This window comes from Misgurnus anguillicaudatus, chromosome 3, assembly GCF_027580225.2.
Source record: "Misgurnus anguillicaudatus chromosome 3, ASM2758022v2, whole genome shotgun sequence".
Lineage (NCBI taxonomy): Eukaryota > Metazoa > Chordata > Actinopteri > Cypriniformes > Cobitidae > Misgurnus > Misgurnus anguillicaudatus.
The window spans coordinates 30,162,562-30,189,815 of NC_073339.2; the positions used below are offsets into that span (position 1 = coordinate 30,162,562).

The following is a 27,254-nucleotide window of genomic DNA, read 5'->3' on the forward strand; positions in this document are numbered from 1 at the left end:
GTTTTGTGACGTCTTCCGTTAACGGCCAATCAGCAACGCTTCTCAGTTTGAACGTGAAGCGGTTTTTCCGTCATGGCTCTCAGTGATGTTCATTGTTTCATTTTGTATTAGACTTTACTTTTTATAATATTTTACATATTGTTCATTTTCAAACAGACGACAGTGGATCTGCATGTCGGTTACACCATCACAAGGTAAATTCAGTTGTCAAAATAATAAACGCTTCAAGCTAAAACATTTGTTTCCCGATTAAGTTAGCATATTGCTAATTTTTTAGTGTTAGGTTTTTATTAGTTGTTTTAAGAATCTCTGTGAAAGATTAACTTTCATTTAGTTTTAGTTACACATTTAATTTGTTTTATGTTAATAACTTTGGTTTATCTTCTAATCGTAGCGCATTTAAGATCCATGACATTTGTCTTAAAAATAAGTGCATGCAAGTCATGGAAAAACATGGATTAATGAGTAGTTTTATATAAACGTCTCTTTACAATCAACATAATAAAACGAAACAACAAAACAATGATTTGTCCCTAATCTTTTGTAGTTATTCAAAATCTGTCATTTTGTAATGTTTAGTAAAATTCAAAGAATTGAGAGGTTTGTTTGTTTAAATTCAAGATTGAATCTTTGAATTTTTTAAACACTGACATTTGTCTATGTCAAGATTATTTACAAATGACGATACTGTAAAATACAGTATGCATTTTTTTTTACTGCATTTACTACACAAAGATGTTCATCACAGGTTTATTAACAATTTAAATGTTTATATTTTCTTTAGTTCAGACCCAAGATGGCTGGCAAAGGAAGAAATGGACCTGTATTTATGAAAACATATGGTAAACGAATGTGTAAAGTTGACCCTTGGTTCTCACCTGATCTCAGGAAAGTGGCTTTCTCTTTTTCGAGCACTCTGTCATCAGATCAGTCCACTTCAGAGACCACTCAACCCAAGAAACGGTAAATCACACTAATATACCGACTGACTTATTAATATAACCATGTTCATCATGCTAATTTCCCTCACTTTCTCTGTTTTTTGAAGAATGAGAAATGCAGCCTCTCGTCCAGCTAAGAATAAAGGCATGACTGCTAAGGACAAAGAAAGTGATGATGAGAACTATACCCCACCTTCATCGTACAGGTCAGGGAATATCTCTTAACAATCTTTCTGTTCAACTGCAATTTAAGCTGTCGTTACCTGATTCCTGATTTAACATTACAGCATGTTATTTAAACTTAATAAACTTTACTTTTAAGGTATTAAAACACCCTTAAATTATGACACTTTGTCTACCTGTACATTTTTGGTATGTGAATTGCTGTGCTCTGAGCAGGGTGTTGTCTGTTCTAGATTGTGTGTTTAATACAGTAAAGTTACATACAGTATGTGATACTGCCTGTGAAAACCTAGCTAAAGTCATTTTTTGTGGTTTACATTACTACATCCTACATTATGTATGTATTCTGTGAAAATATAACATTGGTATCTTTAATGTTGACTAAGAAAGACAAAATTTAAAATTATATTAAAATCATATTAAAATCAATTATTGAAATCAAACTTTGAGGCTTTAGTCACAGGCTGGGTCACAAATAAATGTATTACATAATGTATAACAATAATACAATAGTAATATCACATACACCACTTTATATTTTTATATTCATATAAAATTCATATTATTTCTGCAATTTTAATTTCTGTGTAAATGCCCTTTTGCTGCTTCTGTGTTGCATTAAACAGTGCACAAATGCACTTTAAATGTAAAATTGTTTAAAAAGCATTTTAAATTCACATGGGTGGGGGGGGTCCAGGACAGGGCTTATCCTTGTCCCAGACTAAAATGCACATTTGATCTGTCTTGATTTAAAAACATGCAAAGCCGCAGAAAAGGCCACATCCTTTTCTGCTTATTCATAGGGCTGGGTATTGGCAAGGGCCTGTAGATACGATACGTATCACGATACATGGGTAATGATACAATACGTATAACAATACAATGCAATGCGTTGCATGTTGCGAAACATTGCAATACTTGTCTTTTTTTATCAAAAATGTAAAAAATAGAGCTTAAAAAATAGAGCTGAACACCTGCAACTCTTTTCTTTATGTATGTCAATATGTAGGAAAAAGAATAATGCTAAACCATCAGTGAGGAAAGCTGTAAGAAAGCCTCGAATGACAAAGAAGAAGAAACAGAATATACAAGCCATTCTCAGCAGCAGTGAAAATGAGGATGACTCCCTTATAATCCCTCCAAAACCATCTGCTGAAAAATGTGCTGGGTAAGTCCTATGATGAAGAACATCACTAGTGTTGAGTCTTGAGTCCATCAGTAAGATTATATTTGCGTCCTTTTAGTCCCGAGAAAGTATCGGACCTTCCTTGTATGGGCAAGTTTGTCACACAACGCAAAAGACCACTGGCACCTGTCCAAGCTCAGAAACACACCAGCAAACGTGTTGTGAGTAACAATATTTTATACTTTGTGTTTGGGAAAGCGTGATAATTGTGAAGTTTTATCTATAAAGCATTAGAGTTGTTAACGTATCTCCCTCTTTGTCTTTTTATCATAGTCTGTTGCTGTTCACCGCACGCTAGATTCCTCCGACGATTTTCTCCCTTCGTTACGAAACAAGCGACAAGCGGGCAGGAAACCATTCTGCACGGAGAACCTTGACTTAAACAGTCCCGTCACCTACAAGAATCGAAAACGTTCCCAAAACCGTGCAGCCCTGGGTGAGGTCTCTTTCAATGATAGCGATGACCAGCACCTTGTTGCCAAACATCCCCTATTGTCCAGCACCCCTTCTGTGGTCTGCAAACAGCTCCTGCACTTACCTGAGCCTTCCATCAGTGAGATCTCCTCCCTCAGCTTTGATGAACATCAGCAAGCCAATAGCAGTAAACTTGGTTTAAAGAATGAGAAGACAGCAAAAAGACAGCGACCCACAAATCATATGGGAAAGCAAGTGATTGTGGAGAAAGAGGGGGGAGATGATTCGGTTGTGGAGGTGACAGAGGGGGGAGATGATTCTGTTGTGGAGATTTCATCTGGGGATGGAGTGAGGGATCAGAGAAAAGAGGGAGGTGTAGGTGTAACATCTGCACAGGCAAACCCTGGTTCTGCATGTGTTTCGCCTCCATCACATGTTGACTCTTTAGCTGAGAGCCTTAAGGAAAGGTGAGTAATGCCTGAGATCATTCTATAGCTGTGGTGAAAAACTGTTTCCAAACTTCTGATAGGTAAAAGGAGTAGTTCATCCAAAAATGTAAATTCTGAATTTACAAACCCTCATGCCATCCCAGATTTACAGTATATGACATAAAAATGGCATTCTTTTATCTTTTTATATTGGATTAAAATGTTTAAGTTCTTGTAAATTGTCCAGTTAAATTACATAAATTAAAGGGATAGTTCACCCAAAAATGAAAATAATGTCATTAATGACTCACCCTCATGTCGTTCCAAACTTGTAAGACCTCCGTTCATCTTCGGAACACAGCTTAAGGTGTTGTAAATTTAGTCTGAGAGCTTGTTGACCCTTCATTGACAATCTACATACGGTATACTGTCCAGTGTCCATGTCCAGAAAAGTAATAAGAACATCTCCAAAAATTAGGACTTTATTCAGCATTGTCTTCTCTTCCGTGTCTGTTGTGAAGCGCAGACATGTTTGCAAAGTTTTTTTTTTCTCAAACTTACAGCGTGCGTCTCCCTCAGACTGTAAACAAAGCCCGGGCGCACAAAAAAAAACAGGGGGCACCAGATAACACGTCAGCCGCATCATACATCATCCGCGTCACTGCAGTCACATGACTTTTAGTCTCGCGCATACGCTTCACAACAGAGGCAGAAGAGAAGACAATGCTCGAAAAAGTCGTAATTTAGTTATTTTTGGACCAAAATGTTTTTCGATGCTTCAACACATTCTAACTGACCCACTGATGTCACGCGGATTACTTTGATGATGTTTTTATTACCTTTCTAGACATGGACAGTATTCTGCACGTAGATTTTCAACGAAGGGTCAACAAGCTCTCGGACTAAATATAATGCGGCTTTCACATAGGATGCGGTGTGCTCTGCGCTATGAAACCCATTCATTTTAATGGCTTGCGCCACGCGAGGGCGGTTTGTTGTTGCGTCGAGCAAAGCGCGAGTGGAGCAAAGAGCGAGTGTAGCGAAGCATAGCTTTCGCTCATGCCGCTGTCAAAGTTCTAAATAGTTTAACTTTTGCGCTGCGCTTCGTGACGATTACCCGCGCGGCCAATAGAAACGGTTAACGAAAAGCTTATACTCGGAATTTCCCTGCTTTATAATACAAGTTTATGCTCCTAGAGAGACATCGCAAGGAAAGCAGTGTCATAGCAATTCAAGTTGGCATGTCAGGTGTGTTTTAAGTCAAGTAGCTTGTTATAGATAGGCAGCTTAAAGTTACGTGAAATGGAGAAAGGCAACATCAGTCTCTGTTTTTCCCATCCTCTATTTAACCCAAATATAAATACTGTAGTAATTTATTGAAAACCCCGCCTAGTTGGTCTGGCCAGCAGAGCGCAAATCGCGCCGCTGTGCTGAACCCAGTGGCGAGTGCAGCACACATCGCGTCCTATGTGAAAGCCGCATAAAACATCTTAAACTGTGTTCCAAAGATGAACAGAGGTCTTATGAGTTTGGAACCACATGAGGATGAGTCATTACTGACATTACTCTCATTTTTGGGTGAACTATCCCTTTAAGAACATTTTCATTTTGGGGAACAACTTTTTTGTTTTTATGAAGTTGAAAGGCCAGTTAAATTGTGCTTATATTTATATTTGTGTTTTTTGGGCCTGGTTTCACAGACAAGGCTTAGCTAAAGCCAGGACTAAAACTTAGTTAAATTAAGATGTTTAAGCAACCATTAAGTGCCTAGCATACATTAGAATTCATTCAGTACTGAAAGTTTTTCTTTTAAATAGATTTGTCTTGTTTTTATATGCAGGTGTCGCAGTGTGGGTGCAGCTGTAATGCTTAACAAATTAGACATCTCCGAGAAACAGTCAATGCAGAGCTGCCATAGGAAGCAGGGCAGGAAGATTTCCTTAAACAATTCAAACTTTTCCCTCCTTGCAACAAGTCGGAGCAGCAAAACCAATTCTCCTTTACCATCCAGCTATTCTTCACCATCCAAACCATCTCTTCTACCCCTTTATATTTTCTCTAAATCTCCCCCCAGTTCCCCTTTAAATGAGGAAAGTCAAACCAGTTCAAACCTGTGGTCAAACCAGCCTCTTATTGACCGTCTCAAGGCTGAGTGTCTGTTATCTTGCCTGACTGTCAAAATTCCTCGTCTTGATATGGGTGCCTATTCTTATGTCCACCAGGTGGTAGCACCAGGACCTTGTACTGACTATCCAAACATCTGCCAGACAGAGAGCGCCGCGTCTCCACCTTTTAAGGAGACAGAGAACTGCATTGTAACATCAAAGAGCCCAATGAGTCATAGTAATACTGAAACAGTTGTTCGCCGTCTGTCTGAGTCTTTTCAGCCACCACGAATAGCGCATCCTGCTGCTGCGGCGGGTCTTAGTGCGGCACGACCACCAGCTGTGTCTAAAGAGCGCACAGGTGCTAGCACTAACACTGGCCGTAAAGTTTGTGTGAGTGGACTGAATGTCAGCCGCTGGTCACGGAGGGGTACTGGAGAACGCAACGTGAAGCAGAGAAAAAGGGAAGAACGAACAAAAGCACAGTCTGGAAACTCGAGTTCATGGGGCAGCATATTGTCTGGTGGAGCGGAAACTTTAGCAGGGGTCAGTTATCATTCTCCCTGGAAGGCATTTGTTCAGTTTTCTGTAGTTCCTTGATAGGTTGTTAGTCTTGTTTTAAATGGGTGACCATTACTTCCATTTTTTACGCAAATTTTGTTAAAGTCCACATGAAATCAAAAATATTTTTTTTGTCATTCAGTACAATATGTTTGGCTTGAGGATATCTATAAATTAGTGTGCTCTAAAAACGCATTAAGGGGCCAATCACACCAAACATGTTTTAAACATAAGGAAGCGCAAGGCGTGCTGCACTGCCTTTTTTTGTCACTTTCAAAAGAGCAGTGTGGCACGGCTTTTTATATTGCTAGGCAACCACCGATGCAGCTGTCTTGTCAGTCAAACATTGAGCGCTCTTTTGCTGTTAACTGTCATACTAGCAGAACATTTGAAAAAAAGAACGCATGCTCTGACCTTGTTTAAAGGCGCTCTAAGCAAATCTGGGTAACGTCACTTTTTGTTGATGTTTGAACTGTTTTCAAACAAACAGACCGTGGCTAACTCCTCCCCCTCCCTTCCGTGCTTTCATGAACGCGCCCAACCCCCACCCCCAAATCCTTCTTGTCGTTTATTGGCTGGAACACTTTTTTATCGTTTCTGGTGGTAGGTTTGGCCACTTTGTTTTTATTGCAGTTTGCGAAGCCTGGGCTGTCTACAGAGATCGCGTTTTTTTACAGTTTGATCAGAGGACAGGCAGCAAGCAGATAGTGAGGAGATGTTTGCTGTATGTAACAAAAATGTTTTATGGTCTAAAACGCGTGAATTCGCTTAGAGCACCTTTAATGGTGCGTTTACACCAACCGCGATAGAGGCGTAAAGCGCGAGTGATTTGAATGTTAAGTCAATGTGCAGACGCGTTGACGCACGTCAGGAGGTCCCGCGGCGCGGAAGACGGGTGGCAGCCCCGCCCGGAGTCACTCACTCAAGCAGTCACTCGAAGCTATATGACACAAGTTGTTATTTCTATAGAGGAGACGAGAATAAGAAGGACCTCGCTTGGAAGAGTGTCAGTAAGGACTTTGGGCAACCTGGTTAGTTGTAATACACACTTCACTTTTGAGTCACGTGACGTTTATCGACCCGCGCCGTTTATTTTCCCCCTATAGTAAGGTTACCCAATATCAACTGGTAACTCTTGATAAATGCACAAGTAACATCAGTCATCTTGCAAACAGACACTCGCACAGCAGTTGCCCCTCCCACAAGAAGCGGATTTTGCTTCGGACGCGCGTCAAATGCTTGCTTTTTCCGCGCGTCTACTCTGCTCTACACGCGCGAATGCATTCAAAGTGTTCAAACGGCAAACTAGGCGCGGTAGACGCGATTTTGACGGCCAAAACGCGTTTGGTGTAAACTCAGCATTACTGTGGGTTTACAACAAAAGCAAAGCGTGCAATCGCGCCGCGTTGCTCGCTCTAGATTACTCGAGGGATTTAACTTCGTGTCATGCAAATTTTTCGCTCGAGTTGAATATTTTCAACTTGGGCGAATACACGTTTGAGGCGAATGGCGCGTGTTTTCACGGCAAACACACCACCCATAACGCATCATTCGCATCCCCCCACGCGAGGACGCATCTGATCGCATCTTTGCATTGACTTTGTATGTAATCTACTCGCGCAAATCGTTGAACTCGCATCTGGTGTAAACCCACTGTAAGGGAGAAAGGTGCACAAACACGCAGGAGACAGTGAGTGACTGCAGTCCGCTTGTTTCAAACAACTGTAAACTTCCGTCACTACATCGAAAGGCACGCCTCCCCCCTTATTTGATTGGACAATGGAAAGGTGCGAATTATATCGCTTTTCCATTCTCAGCGCTTCTTCAAAACCGTGTGCTGCGGCATAAAACGCAAGCCGTTCGGCGCGCATAAACGACGTACATAATGTTTACTGCCCATAGAAAATCTTTCAAAAAATGCGCCTGCAACTGCCATAGATGCGTTTGGTGTGATTTGCCCCTTAAAAATATAAGCTTTAAAATGTACAGACTCTTATGTCTGTCATTTTTGATCGACAATTTCTATGACATCGTTCTGTACTTCAGCATTCATGCATCCAAAATTGCTTATGACCATACTTTGAATATCAGTATGCAAACTTGTGAATCCAAAAATGTAAGAAAACCCCAAGATAGACTATTGTTTAAAAAAGTTAACAATTTAAAAAAATACTGGAAAACTGTGATCCATGCAGCTTTTTAATGTGCAAGTAATTTAGTTACCTAGAAATGTCTTCTTTTGGTTAAATTGTACTGCACAGGTGAACCAACAAGTCATATGACAATAGAAACGTGCCAGATGATCAATCTTTTCTATGTCTAAAATTTATTTATACTGCACGCAAAAATGCTTTATAGAATGCTCCATTTCAAAGGTGTAGTCCACTTTATAGATGGGGCTCATTGACTTGCCATAGTATTTTTTTCCTACTATGAAAAGTCAGTGGACCCCATTTTTAAAGTGGACTACTCCTTTAATGCTGAATAAGTAGGATTTATAGTGATTTTGGATGCAAGGCTGCTTAGCAGATTCCAGGCTGTGAGGTAAACGCTATTAACGTTATTGGATATTTAACTTCCTGTTTCAGTGGAAGTTAAACAAAATCAAAAGTGCTATCTGTCAGAAAATTTGACAATAATTTTCTATGCATACATGCAGGACTCAGCATGTGGCTGGCTGCAGGGCACCAGTGGGATTGCTCTGGCTGTGACGCCTCTCAGAATGGACCAGATGAATCTGTCCTCCATCCTAGCCAATTTTACTCCTGACACACTCACCACAAACACATGGGGTCGACTCAAGGCATCGCTATCACTTCATAAGAAGAAAACCGGTATGTGTTGAAGCAGGCCAAATAATCCACATTGACATAAACACGCACAAAGTTAAAGGGATAGTTCACCCAAAAATGAAGTGTGTCATCATTTCCCCCATATTATTCTAAACCTGTATGAGTTTCTTTTGATAAATGATGGTAAACACACAGTTTATGGCACCCATTGACAGTATTTTCCCCAAAATATCTTCTTTGTATTCAACAGAAGAAACTTAAACAGGTTTAGAACAACATGATGGTGAGTAAATGATGACCGAATCTTCATTTTTGGGTGAATCAGTTTAACTTTATTCATACACAAAAAAACTTGCACATTTGGGAGCTTGAACACTTGTGTCAATAGTCTTAAAGTCACCATTTCCACATAAACACTTTAAATAATGTGTGTGTGTTTTCTTCATGTTTATTTATCACAGCATTTCCCACCCCTCAACGTTTGGCTCAGTCTCATCTGAAGACCCCACGCTCTCGGTTTCTAGCAGACACCAGTCAAGAACTGTTTGCTTCACCTGCCTGCACACCTTTATCCAGACTCACGCCTTCACGCCTGCTCCGGTCCACCATAAATACACCCATGGTAACTCCTCAGTTATTGTACTATGAAGGTGCATTTCCTATACTAAATTGTATCTCCCATACACTGTTATCATGGTTTATTTTGATATTATTTTATTTTTCTGAATTATTGCTAATAACTTTTGTATTTGGCACCTTTTGTATATTTGTATGTAATTTAAAAATGTACTTAAAGGTGCAGTGTGTAGATTTAAGCAGCATCTAGTGGTAAGTTTGCGAATTGCACCCTTTCCTTTCAAAGCACATAGAGAAGCTTCGGTAGCTGTCACAGGACAAACATGTCATTGTCTGAGACAACGTAGGTATACGTGCTCTCTATAACAGTCTGTCCGTTAAAGGGCGACTGTAAAAAACATAATGGCGCAAAATGGCGGCTTCCATGTAAGGGGACCCACAGTGTATGTAGATAAAAACAGCTTATTCTAAGGTAATAAAAACAATACAGTTCATTATGTAAGGTCTTTTAACACCACTGAAAACATAGTTATTCATATTATATTGCATTGCTGTCAAAATAAAACTATAAAAAATGTACACACTGCACCTTTAAGCTGATTTAATGGGATAGTATCGTCTCATTTTTATTCTCTTCTTTTTTTGTATGTTGTTCAGTCTCCTTGTGATGATGACATCAGCGATGCAGAAAAAGTGTATCAGGAGTGTCAGCAGAGCGGCCCAATTTCCTTCAGCGACTGTATCCCTCCATCTCGCATGAAGGTTTGCAGTAAGATCGGTGAAGGAACGTTCGGAGAGGTCTTCTCAACCATAAATGACTCCAACCAGACTGTTGCTCTCAAAGTACGTAGACAAAATGTAAACGTACAATTTTCCTTTGCTTTAAAGCTTCTTTTGTTTCAGGTGATGTTTCTTCAGCACTTACTTTTATGTTTCACTGTGAACAGAAATGAAATTGTAAACATCTATATGGACCTTTTGTTGTTTTGTTATGGGTCTGTAGTCTCATTTCAATACTTGATTCTGGATTGCATTTATGCACGCTCATATGGTGCTTGTGGTTTCAGTTTTTCTGTTCATAATTGAGGATATTTGTATAGGCAGACACATTTTGTATCTGTGTAAGTTGTTTAAAGTCATAAATTTTTTGTAAATACTATAGATTATCCCAGTGGAGGGAAGTCAGAAGGTCAATGGTGAAGACCAGAAAACATTTGGAGAAATTCTTCATGAAATCATTATTTCCAAGTAAGACTTGCACTTGGCATAGCTCAGCAAACGCGTTATACAATGTAAAACTTAGCAGATATGCTAATCTTCAATGTTCCCACAGAGAACTGAGCAGCCTTAACCTAAAGGAAATCAATAAGACAGACGGTTTCATCGGACTCAACAAGTATGAGAGTCTTTTCTAGCAAACTTTTATAAAGTTAAATCAGGATCTGAAGTAGTTGTGAATAGAAATGCGTTGACTGAAAGTCATTTAAAAAAATCTTAATCTTTTAGTCTTCATTGTGTTCGTGGACGATACCCTGAAGCTCTGCTTAAAGCCTGGGATAAGTTCGACTCGCAGAAGGGATCTGAAAATGACAGGCCTGGTAAGATATGCTTAAAGGGATAGTTCACCCAAAAATGAAAATTCTGTCATCATTTACTCACTCTAATGTTGTTATAAACCTGTATAAATTTCTTTGTTCCGATGAACACAAAGGAAGATATTTTGAGGATTGTTGGTAACCAAACTGAAGGCGCATTGACTTCCATAGTAGGAAAAACAATACCATGGAAGTCAATAGGGCTTCTGATCGGTTTTGTTACAAACATTCCTCAATAACAATAATATGTTCTCAATAAAAAGTTAGTAGATTGCCAGAGTTTCATAACCACTGGTGTGAACAGTTAAAAGTTATTTAATTGTGTTATGATATTTAATGGGTTTTTTTCCTTGGCACAGATTTCTTTGATGATGAGCAGATGTTTTTAATCCTGGAGTTTGAGTTTGGAGGGAGTGATCTGGAGAACATGAAAGGAAAGGTATTGTTGTCTTTTAGAGACCGGTTTGCCTACTTCTATTACTGTTAGATTTGTGAACAATCGTTTTGACAGAAACTAAAAACTTTGTTTGCTATTTCAGCTGTCCTCCATGGCCCAGGCCAAGAGTATTTTACATCAAGTGACTGCAGCTCTGGCTGTAGCTGAGCAGGCATTGTGCTTTGAACACAGGTAATGTTTATATTATTAAATTATATTAAATGTGAACCTGTCTGTGAAATCCAGCCTTAAAAGAATAGTCCATTTTCTTAAAATAAAAATTCAGATAATTTACTCAACGCCATGTCATCCAAAATGTTGATGTCTTTCTTTGTTCAGTCGAAGAGAAATTATGTGTTTTGAAGAAAACATTGCAGGATTTTTCTCATTTTGATGGACTTTGGTGGAGCCCAATACTTGATACTTAACTCAACACTTAACAGTTTTTTTCAACGGAGTTTCAAAGGACTATAAACGATCCCAAACGAGGCATTAGGGTCTTTTCTAGCAAAAAAAAGCACTTTTAAACCACAACTTTTCGTCTTCCCCGGTCCTGTGATACGCCAGCGTGACCTCACGCAATACGTCATGACGTCAAGAGGTCACAGAGGACGAACGCGAAACTACACCCCAGTGTTTACGAGTTTGGAGAAAGAGGACCATCTGACGTTGTTGTATGTGGAATGATACTAATTAATGTCTTTGTGTCAGTTTATTGTTTAAAATGGTCCACAAATGTGCGTTTCATATATGTAACACTTGACCTTTCTTCGTCATTACGCATTTACGTTAGGTCGCGTTGGCGTATCACAGGACCGGACCTAGACGAGAAGTTGTGGTTTAAAAGTGCATATTTTTTATTTTTCTTGTCAAAAATGACAATCGTTTTGCTAGATAAGACCCTTATGCCTCGTTTGGGATCGTTTATAGTCCTTTGAAACTCCGTTGAAAAAAACTGTTAAGTGTTGGGCTCTATTAAAGTCCATTCAAATTAGAAAAATCCTGCAATGTTTTCCTCAAAAAACATAATTTCTTCTCAACTGAACAAAGAAAGACATCAACATTTTGGATGACATGGTGGTGAGTAAATTATCTGGATTTTTTTTTTTTAAATGACTTCCTTTAAGTCTCAATCATGAGAACTAGACATTAAAGTTTGATTTCAATCTTTGACATGGTCTTACTCAGTTAATATTAAGGGTATCAGGGTTATATTTTAGACAACTTTGTCCCGGTCCGCAAACTACGTCTCACAACCGAACGCACGTGAGAAGTGACAATAAATCAACGCGAGGTCACGCGTGCAAGACCGGAGTTCTCACGTGGGACTGGGATCATAACTCCTCCCTGAACTTCCAGCTGCCCTGTATGTTGCTCTATCATTGGCTGAAGGTCTTTAGCGATGTTATTTTCAGTCAGAACACATTTCACACAGCATGATTTTGAATCGCCGACAGGTCCAGATATCTAGCATGCCAGATATCTCACGTGTGTCGGTGACTCGACTGCGATTGTCTCAGATCATGTGTTTGATAGTTCACACTGTGTGATTGTCACTCGGGTGCACGGGCACTGATTTGCCTGTCATTTCAGGCACTTGTCTGTGATTTCTCAAAACCTGTCGGCGGGTCAAAATCAGGGCTAAAATCATGCAGTTTAAACGCGGTTTTCTCACATAGTTAATTTTAAAAGAAATCACTTATAGTGAAGAAGAAATGAAACTAGCCGAATGTGACCTAAGTCCTTTTGGTGTTCACAATATAGTGGACTCAAAACAGGACCCAGTTCTTTTTTTGGTCCTCTTCAGAACTGAAGTGATCTCAGACCCTTTCTTGTTCACATCACAACTTCATAAGAACTCAGACCCCAGCTTTCTGTGCAGCGGTTGATTTTGATACAATGTCAAAACATGTGCGAAGAGCCAGGACCTCATTGCTTTTAAATGTCAAAAAGAAATCAAACCACAAAAGAGCCCAAAATCCAACCATACTCAGACTACATTGGGAGGTGGTCTGAGTACGGTTTGCTTTTGGGTCCTTTTAGGGGGCTCTGAGATCACTTGGCTTGTTCACATATACATACTGAACTGTCCCAAGAGCGTTTGAAGGGCTTAAACTAACTAGATGTGAAAACACAACAAAAATGTCTCTTTTAAATGGAACACTAGTTAGCATGTAGAAAAAGACATGTTTATCAGTGTAAGGCGAGGTAAAAGATGTGTGTTGATTTTTCAGAGATCTTCATTGGGGGAACATCCTGGTGAAAAACACTAAGCAGAAGAAGAGCGAGTTTATCCTGAACGGAGCGGTGCATTCTGTAGAGACGCGAGGAGTTCACGTCAATATAATCGACTACTCGCTCTCACGCCTGGAGATTGGTGAGTCTACATTTTTTACACTACTTATGTCTTTTCAAGTCAGCAGAAATATAAGTTGTGATGGCGTTTCTTCCATATTGTGAGAAATATCCAAGTGAAACAGCATCTGCAATGAAAAAAATGTAGGGTGGAACTTGATTTTGTCCTTTGGGAATTAATTGGTGGAAGTTGGAGGTCTGGCCATTGGATTGTCAACATAGCCCTGCCCTTAGGCCGACACTGGCCCTCCAGGACCGATTTATAATAAACAATTGCAATTACAGTGAGGAAAATAAGTATTTGAACACCCTGCTATTTTGCAAGTTCTCCCACTTAGAAATCATGGAGCGGTCTGAAATTGTGATCGTAGGTGCATGTCCACTGTGAGAGACATACTCTAAAAAAAATCCAGAAATCACAATGTATGATTTTTTAAACTATTTATTTGTATGATACAGCCGCAAATAAGTATTTGAAGACCTGAGAAAATCAATGTTAATATTTGGTACAGTAGCCTTTATTTGCAATGACAGAGGTCAAACGTTTCCTGTAGTTTTTCACCAGGTTTGCAGTGCACACACTGCAGGAGGGATTTTGGCCCACTCCTCCACACAGATCTTCTCTAGATCAGTCAGGTTTCTGGCCTGTCGCTGAGAAACATGAAGTTTGAGCTCTCTTCAAAGATTCTCTATTGGGTTTAGGTCTGGAGACTGGCTAGGCCACGACAGAACCTAGATATGCTTCTTACAGAGCCATTCCTTGGTTATCCTGGCTGTGTGCTTCAGGTAATTGTCATGTTGGAAGACCTAGCCTCGACCCATCTTCAATGCTCTAACTGAGGGAAGGAGGTTGTTCCCCAAAATCTTGCAATACATGGCCATCCTCTCCTTAATACAGTGCAGTCGCACTGTCCCATGTGCAGAAAAAGACCCCCAAAGCATGATGCTACCACCCCCATGCTTCACAGTAGGGATGGTGTTCTTGGGATGGTACTCATCATTCTTCTTCCTCCAAACACGTTTAGTGGAATTATGACCAAAAAGTTCTATTTTGGTCTTATCTGACCACATGACTTTCTCCTATGACTCCTCTGGATTATCCAAATGGTCATTGGCAACTTAAGACGGGCCTGGACATGTGCTGGGTTAAGCAGGGTAACCTTCTGTGCCATACATGATTTCAAACCACGACGTCTTGTGTATTACCAACAGTAACCTTGGAAACGGTGGTCCCAGGTCTTTTCAGGTCATTGACCAGCTTTTCCGATGTAGTTCTGGGCTGATTTCTCACATTTCTTAGGATCATTGAGATCTCACGAGGTGAGATCTTGCATGGAGCCCCAGTCCGAGGGAGATTGACAGTTATGTTTAGCTTCTTCCATTTTCTAATGATTGCTCCAACAGTGGAACTTTTCACTAAGCTGCTTGGCAATTTCCCCGTAGCCCTTTCCAGCCTTGTGGAGGCGTACAATTTTGTCTCTAGTGTCTTTGGACAGCTCTTTGGTCTTGGCCATGTTAGTAGTTGGATTCTTACTGATTGTATGGGGTGGACAGGTGTCTTTATGCAGCTAATGACCTCAAACACCTCCATCTAATTTAGGATAATAAATGGAGTGGAGGTGGACATTTTAAAGGCAGACTAACAGGTTTCTTTGAGGGTCAGAATTCTAGCTGATAGACAGGTGTTCAAATACTTATTAGGAGCTGTATCATATAAATAGTTAAAAAATCATATATTGTGATTTCTGATTTTTTTTATTATGTCTCTCACAGTGGACATGCACCTACGATGAAAATTTCAGACTCCTCCATGATTTCTAAGTGGGAGAACTTGCAAAATAGCAGGGTGTTCAAATACTTATTTTCCTCACTGTAGTTAATGCATTAGCTAACATAAACTAACAATGAACAATACTTATACAGCATTTATTAATCTTAGTTCATGTTAATTTCAATTAAAAAATAAGAGGTAACACTTTACAATAAGGTTGTATTAGTAAACATTAGTAAATGCATTAACTAATATAAACAAACAATGAACGATAGTTTCTCAGCATGTGTTAATTCTTATTATTGTCAATACAATTATTCATGTTAGTTCATGGTGCATTAATTAATGTTAAGTGTGTTTTTCTCTGACATTTTAAATGCTTTGTCTCTCTGTTTAAGTAGCCTAACACAAGTTAACATTACCTGAACCAATGGTGTGAATTAGGGGCATGACTCTTAACCATCAGGGGGGCTCCTTATAGTAGTGGCACAATAATGACACGCTTCAGCTTTAAATGAATCTTTCCCATGCTGTTTCTTCACTTCAACACGTTTTGTCTCTCATTTAGATGGACTGACAGTATCATGTGACATCTCAGCTGATGAAGAGCTGTTTATGGGTCAGGGAGATTACCAGTTTGAAATCTACCGCATGATGAAGAAGGAAAACAAGTGTGTACCTCAAAGAAAGAGATTTGCATTGATTTGTTTTCGAGTATGCTTCTCATTGTTCTTATTCTCTCTCTCTCTCTCTCTCTCTCTCTCTCTCTCTTAGTAATTGCTGGTCAACATATAACCCCCATTCTAATGTGCTGTGGCTGCACTATCTGGCTGACAAACTGCTAAGCATGAACTACAAGATCAAATCCCAGTCAAGCCAGCAGAAGACACTGAAAAGCACCATCAAGTCTTTCCATTCTGAAATACTCGATTACGCGTCAGCCACAGAAGCTCTTACAAAGTGCAGATTGTTTCAGTAAAATATGTACGTGGCTGTGTTTTAATGAACACAATAGGTAGACCTCTGTATTTAGGATTGCAAGTCTAGGAAAAGTAAAAAGTATATATTTTTACTTATCTCTATAAAATTGTTAAAATACAAATAAAATGTTTTATCATGTTATTTAAAAAACAAAATATGTAGTTTTATTAATATACATCAATATAGTTATACAGTTTTGGCATAGTATGGCAAAGCCAGCAAGTTTTTTGCATTATTTTTTATTAATTATGAAAGCTTCAGCATTCCACACCACATTTCCACCACTACAAACTTGGCAGTTCACTTAATATATATATATATTAATATATGTCCACATTGAAATTTGTGCAGAATTGTTGAATTGTTCGGTTCACCTTGCATGATCTTCCTTGTGCTGGAGGTATAATGTGTGAGAAGATAAACCACTGCAAGGGAACGTCATCTGCCACCTCTTTGAGGTGTCCATGTGCTCCATTACCATTAAAGTCCTACCCTGCTGTCCTTCATAAGTATGAGGAGTTGTTCAGGGTGAATGCATAATTTCTGCTGTTTTGTGACATTTAAGACATCGGGAACAAGATAAACGTGAGATGCATCTTGTAGAAAAGCTTATTTGGTGTCGAGTATGCACAAAAGGAGCCTTTGGTGAGCCTGTTGTCAAAGTCTTGGGGCACAAACTGGAAGATTTGATGGTGGCTCAGAAAGAGAAGTATTTGGTGAACCACTCCTGTTTCTGAGGGTCTTGTCCATCAGGTCCTGTTTTAATAACTCTATGCTCAGCTGGAGTCCTACAACACAAATATATGCACACGTTTTTGGTTATATGAATAACCTCCTGAGATCAAGGAAAAAAGTTGTAGAATTTCTTTGGGTTGGGGTGATAACGAACACATTGCTTACATAACTTATTTTTTTTTGTAATTTTATGATGTGTCCACTGTAGTGGAAAACAGTACTTTTTACTTATAAGTTTTATTTTAACGTCATAAAAGTGATGGTTGAATTGGCAATTATTTTGAAAATACAAAATAAGTAGGTTGGCAAGGTCACATCCCCTCACATGTGACGTAATTTTAAAGAGCCAAGTGTACACTTTCAGGAATAACAGGATTTAACAGAATGACAAGCATAACACAAGAGAAAACCTAACGTCCACTTCAGTGGACAAAAATAATTGGCTGGGTCTCAGGATGAAATATGACTATACTTCTCTTGAAAGCTTAAACATGACTGTGACTGTAAGCATTAAAATGTAAATGCATGTCCCAGATGGCACACTCCGGACTTGTGGACTTCCTCAGAGTCCACACTTTGATGACATCATGTAGTGCAGACCTTAGGGACCTTTGACACGAGGTCGCACCGGAGTTGTATTTTGGGACAGACTCAAGTTTCCCACTGGAAAGATAAGTTGCACATCAGTGTGAGCTCCTCCCATCCGTCGTCTGATTGCTCTTTCGCAAGGACTTCTGGGTTGGTAAAGTGCGTGAAGCCTGCTGCAGTGCGGGCTTCGCCAAAGACCGCATCAAGGGTGCAAAGGTGGTGCTGATGAGCTTACTTCAGCACGTAAAAATGACAGATGGGACACCCTACGGACTAATAGACTAATGAACTAGAGGTGTCAATCGCAAGTGATTTAAATGTAGAGTCAATGTGAAGCTGCGTTTGCTCGCGGCTGGAGGTCTCGCAGCACGAATGAGGCGTTCAGCATGGCGTGGTATATGCAATTCCGCCTCATTTGTGCGAATTGCCGTGGGAAACGTGAGAGTTAAAAAAATTGAACTTTGGCGGAAAAAACGCGCTGTGTGACCCAATCAGGAGTATGCTGTAGTAGTAACGTGATTACAGGAAGCAAGCAAAATCGCAGAAGCCCCTCCCATGACACGAATTTCCGCGTGAATGTCTCGATGACTAGAATTTCATGTGCAAATGAAGCGAGTAAACTCAAAATGTTCATGCGGCAAACTAGATGCGCTATGCGAATTTGACGCCTCAAACACTTGCTAGTGTGAACCCATAGTAAGGCCAAATGGCGCACTTCATTTTGACTTTTTAGCCTCGTGGCCTAAAATTGCGTGTGATTGCTTAGTCTACGAGTCTGAGGGGTGTCCCATCTGTCATTTTTAAGCTCTAAAGTGTGCTCATCAGCACCCCCTTTGCACCCTTGATGCTGTCTTTGGCGAAGCCCGCACTGCAGCAGACTTTGCGCACTTTATCAACCCAGAATTTCCTTGCGAAAAAGCAATCAGACCAATCAGATGACAGAAGGAAGTTCACACTGATGGGCAACTTCTCTTCCTATTTCCGGCGTGGCGCTCGAGTCTGTCCCAAAATATGACTTTGGTGCGCCCTCTTGAAACTCATGTCAAGGGTCCCTAAGGTCTGCACTACATGATGTCATCAAAGGGTTGAATCTGAGGAAGTCCATAAGTCCGGAGTGTGCCATTTGGGACAGGGCCGAAGTGAGCATGTGCAATGTAAGGCCACGAGACCGAAAGTCCAAATGAAGTGTGCCATTTGGGGCAGGGCCTTAATGGCTAGGTACACCCTAGTCTTTTTAGAAATGTCACTGCAAGATCCAAGTTGAAGTCTCAATCTGTTTGAGTTTAGGAGCATCAAAGTTTCATTTCAATCTTAGACATGGCCTTACTCAAGTCAGTATTAAAGATATCAAGGTTGTACATTATGTAGGATAATTTTATGTAGAAAACAGTAAATAACTAATAAACTACTTCACAGACTGGGTCACAAATCTGCTTGAACAAGCTCTAAACCAAACTCTACTGATCTTGATTTGTCCAATCCTGGTAAAAGGCACATTTTTATAAACCTGTTTTTTAAATAAATAAAGATTTTAAAAATTGCAGTTGTGAATACTTCTAATTTGTCACATGGGAAATAATATACCCCTTGAGTGAACTGCATTGTGTGATACAGTATTTTGCACTTATTCGCAAATGTATGCATGTTATAAGGGATTTCATGGAAAATGAAATGCATACAGGGGTGGACATTAAATAATAAGAGGGTTGTTGAAGTCAAAAGAGGACCTGTCTCTCATACTTGACTTGAACACCCCTCATATATAGGAAGTATAAAATCACTGATTTCACGGTAGAACTTTCACACATTAAGATTTGTATTTAGCAAAATTTACTTATTAAAAGGACACTCCACTTTTTTTTAAAATATGCTAAGTTTCCAGCTCCCCTAGAGTTAAACATTTCATTTTTACCGTTTTGGAATCCATTCAGCTGATCTCTGGGTCTGGCGCAACCACTTTTAGCATAGCTTAGCACAATCCATTGAGTCTGATTAGACCATTTAGCATTGCGCTCAAAAATAACCAAAGAGTTTAGATATTTTTCCTATTTAAAACTTGACTCTTCTGTAGTTACATCGTGTAACTGACAGATAATTAAAAGTTGTGATTTTCTAGGCAGATATGGCTAGGAACTATACTCTCATTCTGGCGTAATAATCAAGGACTTTGCTGCCGTAACATGGCTGCAGCAGGCACGATGATATTACGCAGCAGCCGAAAATAGTCCCCTTAGTAACTTTCAAAAGCAAGGGTCTATTTTAGGGCACTGTGTAATATCATCAATATCAAAATGAGTATATTTTCCAAAAAAGTGGAGTGTACCTTTAAAATGCCTTTGTTCAGAACTATATAATTGGAGTACTAGTATGCTTGTAAATACCTGATATGCTGGTTATAGTTCATTTTAAGCTGGGACTGATGTCGAACTTCTTGTGAGGGTGGGCGGCTGTGTCTGACAGAAGTTCTGCGTTCAGCATGAGGCGAGGTGGGTGTATGTGTCCTTGTTAGGGGAGTCCCTCGACTGCTTTGTTCCAGACTGGAAAATCTACGATCCATAATAGGTGAGCACTTTGTCTTGGGCGACCCTCCATCGTACGAGCAGAGGTTGGGCATGCTAGTTTCCTCCACCCCTTTTTTCTTCAAACACATGGCAAGATTATGCTTTTCTTTCAACTTCGCTAAAAAAAAAACATGGGGCTTTTCTTGGAAGTTCAGCTCCCAGCTACTGTTACAGTATTCTTTCATTAGGGATGAAACAGCAGAATTTTTTTCGCCAAGGGCAAAGAGTAACATAAACAATCAATAATTCAATAGTTTCACCTGATATGTTGTAGAGACATTAGCATACTTGTGCTGACTGTAGGACATCATGACCTATACGTATTGTATTAGCGATGTGTGATTCTAGAGTGCATATGTGTGCTACCTTCAAAGTAGGTGTGAGGGTCCCTGCTTGAGTCCTTGAGTCATAAGGCTTCAATATTTCATCGCTGCAGAGAGGAGGATGCTGGGAAAGCTGGTGGAGGTCCTCCTGAAGTGTAAAAGCAGTAAGATAAAGAGAGAGCACAGCAGCAGCAACCGGTTTTACACAAGACTGTGTCTCACCACCAGACTTTTAATGAGTTGGTCCCTCTCTGTAAGCTTGTCCTGTAGTTTGGCGATGGTGTGGAGGTCTTCAGCTCTCCTTTTCCCTCTATCTTCCCTTTCTCTCAACCTACACAAACAATACCATAAGCAAGCATGAATTACATAGATTTTCTGCAATACTTCATCCTGATTGGTCAGTCTGTTATCTGATATCCTGATCACCTGTACATTATCCCTTATCTATATGACAGTAAATGCCTCTGTAGTAGCTGATTTGTATTGATCTCTGTATTCAATGGTCAGATGTTTTTTGTAAAATAGCCGGTCATTGTTCCTGTCCCATGTCTCCTACACTAATTTTCTATCTCTTATGCATCTGCAGCTTCTCTCTTTTCACATAACAATTTAAGCTCAAATCAACTGATAATGACAGTAGCTGTATAAAAAGCTGGATAATGTACAAAAAGGCGATCATTATCGCAAAAAGAATGCCTCTGCTACAATAAACATGCAAAATCACTTTGTGAGCAGTGGCCGTGCAGGCATAGTCACAATCAATCATTACAGCCTGAAACGGTCTTGCCTGGTTAATTCTGTCTGTGTGTTTTTTGAATTATTGATGTGGGTGGGGTATGTACTCTGTTTCCAAGGCAACAATGCGGGCCTGTAGTCGTGTTTGGGCGGAGCTGAAGTCTGATATTATGGTCTGGATCTCCATTCTGTGCTCTTTCTTTACATTCTCCATGTCATTCCTGTGCTCCAACACATCGGTTTCACTACTTTCATCTCTGTCATCTGCAAAACTGCACATCAGATGCACATGCAACAAACATTAGAATAGTGAAACAAGATTTGACTATAATGACCAATTATGAGATACTGTTTACACATACTCGCACATGCTGTCGTTATCTTGTGACTGACTTGCTATGTGTGATTCTTTTGTCAGTGGTCATTTGGCTCATGTGTGTGTCTGTGATCGTCTCGTTATTGGACTCTCATGTGTTTGTGTCTGTGATTGTTTCGTTATTGGACTCCTGTGTGCAATTTGTGTCTGTGATTGTCTCGTTATTGAACTCCTATGTATGACTGTGATTGTCTCATTACTGGACTCCTGTTTGTGACTTCGTATGTGATTGTCTCGTTATTGGACTCCTGTGTCTGTGATCGTCTAGTTATTGGACTCCTGTGTGTGATTGTGTCTGTGATGGTCTCGTTATTGGACTCCTGTGTGTGATTGTGAATGTGATTGTTGTCTGATTACTGGACTCCTGTGTGTGACTCCTGTGTGTGAGTTTGTGTGTGATTGTCCTGTTATTGGACTCCTCTGTGTGATTGTCCTGTTATTGGACTCCAGTGTGTGATTGTGTCTGTGATGGTCTCCATATTGAACTCCTGTGTGTGACTTTGTGTGTGATCGTCTCGTTATTGAACTCCTGTGTGAGTTTGTGTGTGATTGTCCTGTTATTGGACTCCTGTGTCTGTGATGGTTTCGTTATTGGACTCCTGTGTGAGTTTGTGTGTGATTGTCCTGTTATTGGACTCCTGTGTGTGATTGTGTCTGTGATGGTCTCGTTATTGGACTCCTGTGTGTGATTGTGTCTGTGATGGTCTCGTTATTGGACTCCTGTGTGTGATTGTGGCTGTGATGGTCTCCATATTGAACTCCGGTTTGTGACTTTGTGTGTGATTGTCTCGTTATTGGACTCCTGTGTGTGATTGTGTCTGTGATTGTCTCTTTATTGGACTTGTGTGTGTGATTGTGTCTGTGATGGTCTCGTTATTGGACTCCTGTTTGTGATTGTGTCTGTGATGGTCTCGTTATTGGACTCCTGTGTGTGATTGTGTCTGTGATCGCCTTGTTATTGGACTCCTGTGTGTGATTGTGTCTGTGATCGCCTCGTTACTGGACTCCTATGTGTGATTGTGAATGTGATTGTTGTCTCATTACTGGACTCCTGTGTGTTACTTTGTGTGTGATTGTCCTGTTATTGGACTCCTGTGTGTGATTGTGTCTGTGATCGCCTCGTTATTGGACTCCTATGTGTGATTGTGAATGTGATTGTTGTCTCATTACTGGACTCCTGTGCGTTACTTTGTGTGTGATTGTCCTGTTATTGGACTCCTGTGTGTGATTGTGTCTGTGATTGCCTCGTTATTGGACTCCTGTGTGTGTGTGTGTGTGTGTGTGTGTGTGTGTGTGTTTGTGTCTGTGATCGTCTCGTTATTGTAGTCCTGTGTCTGAGATCATCTCGTTATTGGACTCCTGTGTGTGTTTGTGTCTGTGATCATCTCGTTATTGGACTACTGTGTGTGTTTGTGTCTGTGATCGTCTCGTTATTTGACTCCTGTGTGTGTGTGTGTGTGTGTGTGTGTGTGTGTGTGTGTGTTTGTGTCTGTGATCATCTCGTTATTGTAGTCCTGTGTCTGTGATTGTCTCGTTATTGGACTCCTGTGTGAGTTTGTGTCTGTGATCATCTCGTTATTGTAGTCCTGTGTCTGTGATTGTCTCGTTATTGGACTCCTGTGTGAGTTTGTGTCTGTGATTGCCTCTATAATGGACTCCAGTGTGTGTGTGTTTTTGATTGTCTCGTTATTGTAGTCCTGTGTCTGTGATCGTCTCGTTATTGGACTCCTGTGTGTGTTTGTGTCTGTGATCATCTCGTTATTGGACTCCTGTGTGTGTTTGTGTCTGTGATCGTCTCGTTATTTGACTCCTGTGTCTGTGATCGTCTCGTTATTGGACTCCTGTGTGTGTTTTTGTCTGTGATCGTCTCGTTGTTGGACTCCTGTGTCTGTGATCGTCTCGTTGTTGGGCTGCTGTGTGAGTTTGTGTGTGTGTGTGTGTGTTTGTGTCTGTGATTGTCTCGTTATTTGACTCCTGTGTCTGTGATCATCTCGTTATTGGACTCCTGTGTGAGTTTGTGTCTGTGATCGTCTCGTTATTGGACTCCTGTGTGTATGTGTGTGTGTGTGTGTCTGTGATCGTCTCGTTATTGGACTGCTGTGTAAGTTTGTGTCTGTGATTGCCTCGTTAATGGACTCCAGTGTGTGTGTGTGTTTTTGATCGTCTCGTTATTGTAGTCCTGTGTCTGTGATCGTCTCGTTATTGGACTCCTGTGTGCGGACTGTGCCTGTGATTGTCTCGTTATTGGACTCCTGTGTGTGATTATGCCTGTCATTATCTTGTTACTGATCCCTTGTTTATTATTGTGCGAGTGGTCATCTTGTTACAAATCTCCTGTTTGTAATTGCGTCAATTATCATCCAATTACTGACATGCTGTGTATGAGTGCCTTTCTAGTTATATCGTTATAGATCTCCTGGTTTTGATTGTGTCAGTGGTCATCTTGTTACTGTGCTCCTTAATGTAATGTAATGCTGTCTGTTGTCATCTTATCACTGAGCTACTTTGTGTGAGTTTGTCTATGATCATCTTGTTACTGAGCTTACTGTATTTGTGTGATCGTCTTACTGACCTCCTATGTTTCTGTCTGTGGTCTTGTTCCTCTTTTTGTGCGCTCACTGCATTCAATCGTTCTTTAAGCTCTTCGTTCTCTCTCTTTAGCTCCTGTACTTCACTGCTCTTCTCATCCAGCTGTCTCTCTAAAGACTGTAAACGGTTTTGTTGCTTTAGATCCTGAGAAGGAAAGACAGAAGGAGAGAGGAAGAGTCGTGCTGTGATTCACACCCTAAGGCAGTGTATGGGTATGTGTATGTACCCACAGTCATCTCTGTAGGTCTGTTTGTGTGTGTGTGTACCTGCTGCAAGGCCATCATTTGTGTGTGCGTGTGTATTTCATTTTGAAGGTCCTCAATCTGCTGCATGTGTCTCTGGGTGACCTGTCTCACCCACTCAGTGTGCTGCTGGGTCAGCTCCGCCTTCTGCTTGTCTGTACACACACAATTAAAGGAACCATCCGGTTTGTCACTTGAATATAGTTCCTATAGACTGACCTTCAACCTATCACACTTAAGTTAGAAATGAACTTCCATTGCTTTAGGTCATTGTGGCGACTCATGAGACATTTGTTCCCACAAGGACCAACAAGCAGTCTGCAAATAATACAATGACTTTGCCAATGTACCATTCAATACTATTTAATACCAATTCTAAGGCCAGAGTGTCCAATTGTTTATATGGTTCCCTACACAGACAAATAAAAATGATCTTGGCAAAGGTCTACAGTATATGGTGGCATGTAAAAATGTCATACATTTATTTGGTTAATAAAAATGCTGTTTGAAAGATTACTTATGTAATATATTGAACCGCAATTTGGCTTGTTAGCGTAGTCAGTAAGACAAAAAAGTAGTTTTCTAAATGAGATTTAAAATTAAATTAAATTATTTCAATTAAAACAGCTACCATTTTTTCAGTACTTTTCAGTGAAATATAGTACTTAAATATTTCATATCTGTATGTACAGAGGGAAAAATAAGTATTTGACATGTCAGCATTTCTATCATCAAGGGGATCTCCAGGTGGGCTACCGACACAAAACTCCCACCAGACGTAGCCACCAAGCCAAACATTGAATTCATACAAAGAAATCAGAACATTTAAGTATACAAGTTGAGTCATAATAAATAAAGTAAAATGAATTCAATATTTGGCTTGATGGCCACATCTGGTGGAAACCCTATGTCAACAGCCCACTTAGAAATCCCCTTAATGATAAAAATGATGATGTATAGAGGATCTGATGGTTACCCAGCTGTAGTTTGTGCTGTGTGAGCAAGCGTTGCCTCTCTGACTGAAGCTCCTCATTGGCTTGTGTTTCCAGGGCCTGAAGAGCCCGCTGGTGGTTTATTCTCTCCACACGCAACAGTTCTTCCTCTCGCTCGCGCCAAACCCTCTTGTCCCTCTCTTCATCTCTATCACCTGCAACCTTTCCATCTTCATCGTCCTCATCTTCCTCTTTGACCACCTACAGCACTCACGGACAGGGACGATTAAAGTCCCAAACACAAAAGAGTGTTGTGTGCGTGTACTAGGACTGCTGTACATAGAAGTAAGAGTATAGAGCTATACAATTTATGTGAATTGCGTACCCTAAATTATATTGGCAAAGTTCACAAATATTGTGGAGATCTCTTTTATAACTCTTGAAGAAATACAGTGAGATTACAGGCATCTTTCGCTCAGGAATAATAATTGAGATAATAATAAATAAAGATTCAATTAGCTTTTCAAGTAACATTTTAATTTGATTTCCAAAGTTCAAGACCTGGAGTCTTTATAAATAAATCATTTTAAACAATGCATATGAACACTGGAGAAGTTGTACCCTCACCTGTAACTGATGCCTCATCATTCTCTCTTTCTCCTGGATAGTGGAATGAAGCTGAGCTCTGAGGGTAGTGTTCATATCTCTTGTCTTTTGTATCTCCTGCTTCATTCGCTCTATCTCACCATTACTATACTGCCTGTCTCGCTCTCCCTCTATCTTCTCAGCGTGTGCTCTCCTCTCCTCCAACTACACACAGAAATCAAACAATGATGCAGACAGGCATGCATACGATTAATTGATCGAAACCAATCCAACGTCTGTTACCGCCGTCTGCAGCTCCTCTACTTTGTGTTGCCACTGTTGGTTCATCTTTCTGATCTCTTCCTCTCTTTCTCTCTTCAGCTCCTTGACCTGATCGGAGAATTGCTTCTCAAACTGTAGCCTACACATAAACAAATCCAAAATTCAAATCCATTACTAAAACGCTTTTTTACAATGTTGCATTCTTTTAAAGCAGCTTTACATAAAAAAGAAAACACAGAAAATATATAGATAAATATATGGACATAGATATGTAAGATATTTAAGAATAATTGATGACTGGCCGTTGAATTATTTGAAAACAATGCACACCCAGGGTGGTAATGCGGCACAACGCAAAGCGGGTGTGCATTTTTTAAAAAAAATAATTCAAAGGACCAGAGTCAATTATTCAGCTTATATCATGGTTACCAAAACATTATTCTGGTGTTTATTTTTAAGACATTTGACAAGTTAGGTGTACGGTTTACAGAAAAATAATTAACACCCATGGAAAATTTCTCAGCCAATCAGAATAAAGCATTCAACAGCCCCGTTGTATAAATAAATAAATAAATAAATAAATAAATAAATAAATAAATAAATAAATAAATAAATATATATATATATATATATATATATATATATATATATATATATATATATATATATATATATATATATATATATATATATGGATGGATGGATAGATGGATAGATGGATAGATGGATAGACAGATAAAATACAGTATATTGTCTTTATGAAAAGATTGTAATCTAATATTGCAGCATTGAGTTTTTGTTAGGATACATTTATATTTCAAATTGTATAAACCATGACAGTATGCCTGTTCAGGAGAGAGTTGCGCAACCTTACAGAAACCCGTCGCTTCACCTCAGAAGACATTTAATAACCATATGGATTATTTTTTGATGGATGGATACACTTTTTGGAGCTTAACAATGGGACACTATGTAGGGAATA

General features: G+C 39.8%; 2 protein-coding genes across 3 annotated transcripts in view; one reads left to right on the forward strand and one right to left on the reverse strand.

Moving 5' to 3' along the window:
• Positions 1–16,479, forward strand: haspin (histone H3 associated protein kinase). The gene is made up of 18 exons (XM_055205430.2): positions 1–194; positions 785–963; positions 1,049–1,147; positions 2,134–2,292; positions 2,369–2,471; positions 2,584–3,191; positions 4,993–5,803; positions 8,478–8,652; positions 9,072–9,232; positions 9,844–10,029; positions 10,349–10,434; positions 10,520–10,582; positions 10,693–10,784; positions 11,141–11,220; positions 11,321–11,409; positions 13,452–13,594; positions 15,912–16,014; positions 16,118–16,479. The coding sequence occupies exons 2-18, from the start codon at positions 797–799 to the stop codon at positions 16,320–16,322; spliced, it is 3,330 nt and encodes a 1,109-aa protein (XP_055061405.2). The 5' UTR covers positions 1–194; positions 785–796; the 3' UTR covers positions 16,323–16,479.
• Positions 16,480–16,558: 79 nt separating this feature from the next.
• fam184b (family with sequence similarity 184 member B) overlaps positions 16,559–27,254 on the reverse strand; it is a 52,243-nt gene continuing 41,547 nt past the window's right edge. Inside the window, exons 10-19 of one of the 2 annotated variants that reach the window (XM_073864333.1) lie at positions 26,294–26,411; positions 26,033–26,215; positions 25,450–25,666; positions 24,498–24,628; positions 24,215–24,375; positions 21,374–21,538; positions 20,754–20,862; positions 20,575–20,679; positions 20,029–20,285; positions 16,559–17,112 (exon numbers count right to left, since the gene is read on the reverse strand). In XM_073864333.1, coding sequence (XP_073720434.1) covers positions 17,022–17,112; positions 20,029–20,285; positions 20,575–20,679; positions 20,754–20,862; positions 21,374–21,538; positions 24,215–24,375; positions 24,498–24,628; positions 25,450–25,666; positions 26,033–26,215; positions 26,294–26,411 — 1,537 coding nt within the window. In that variant the 3' untranslated portion in view covers positions 16,559–17,021. The remainder of the gene's footprint in view (positions 17,113–20,028; positions 20,286–20,574; positions 20,680–20,753; positions 20,863–21,373; positions 21,539–24,214; positions 24,376–24,497; positions 24,629–25,449; positions 25,667–26,032; positions 26,216–26,293; positions 26,412–27,254) is intronic. The other variant, XM_073864332.1, reaches the window with a different exon arrangement.

What these genes read in the sequence shown, in the direction of transcription:
- haspin (XM_055205430.2), top strand. Translation starts at nt 797, where the DNA reads ATGGCTGGCAAAGGAAGAAATGGACCTGTATTTATGAAAACATATGGT. An exon ending in TGGAGAACATGAAAGGAAAG is followed by an intron (nt 11,221 to 11,320) that starts GTATTGTTGTCT and finishes TTGCTATTTCAG; the next exon opens with CTGTCCTCCATGGCCCAGGC. An exon ending in GCTCTCACGCCTGGAGATTG is followed by an intron (nt 13,595 to 15,911) that starts GTGAGTCTACAT and finishes TCTCTCATTTAG; the next exon opens with ATGGACTGACAGTATCATGT.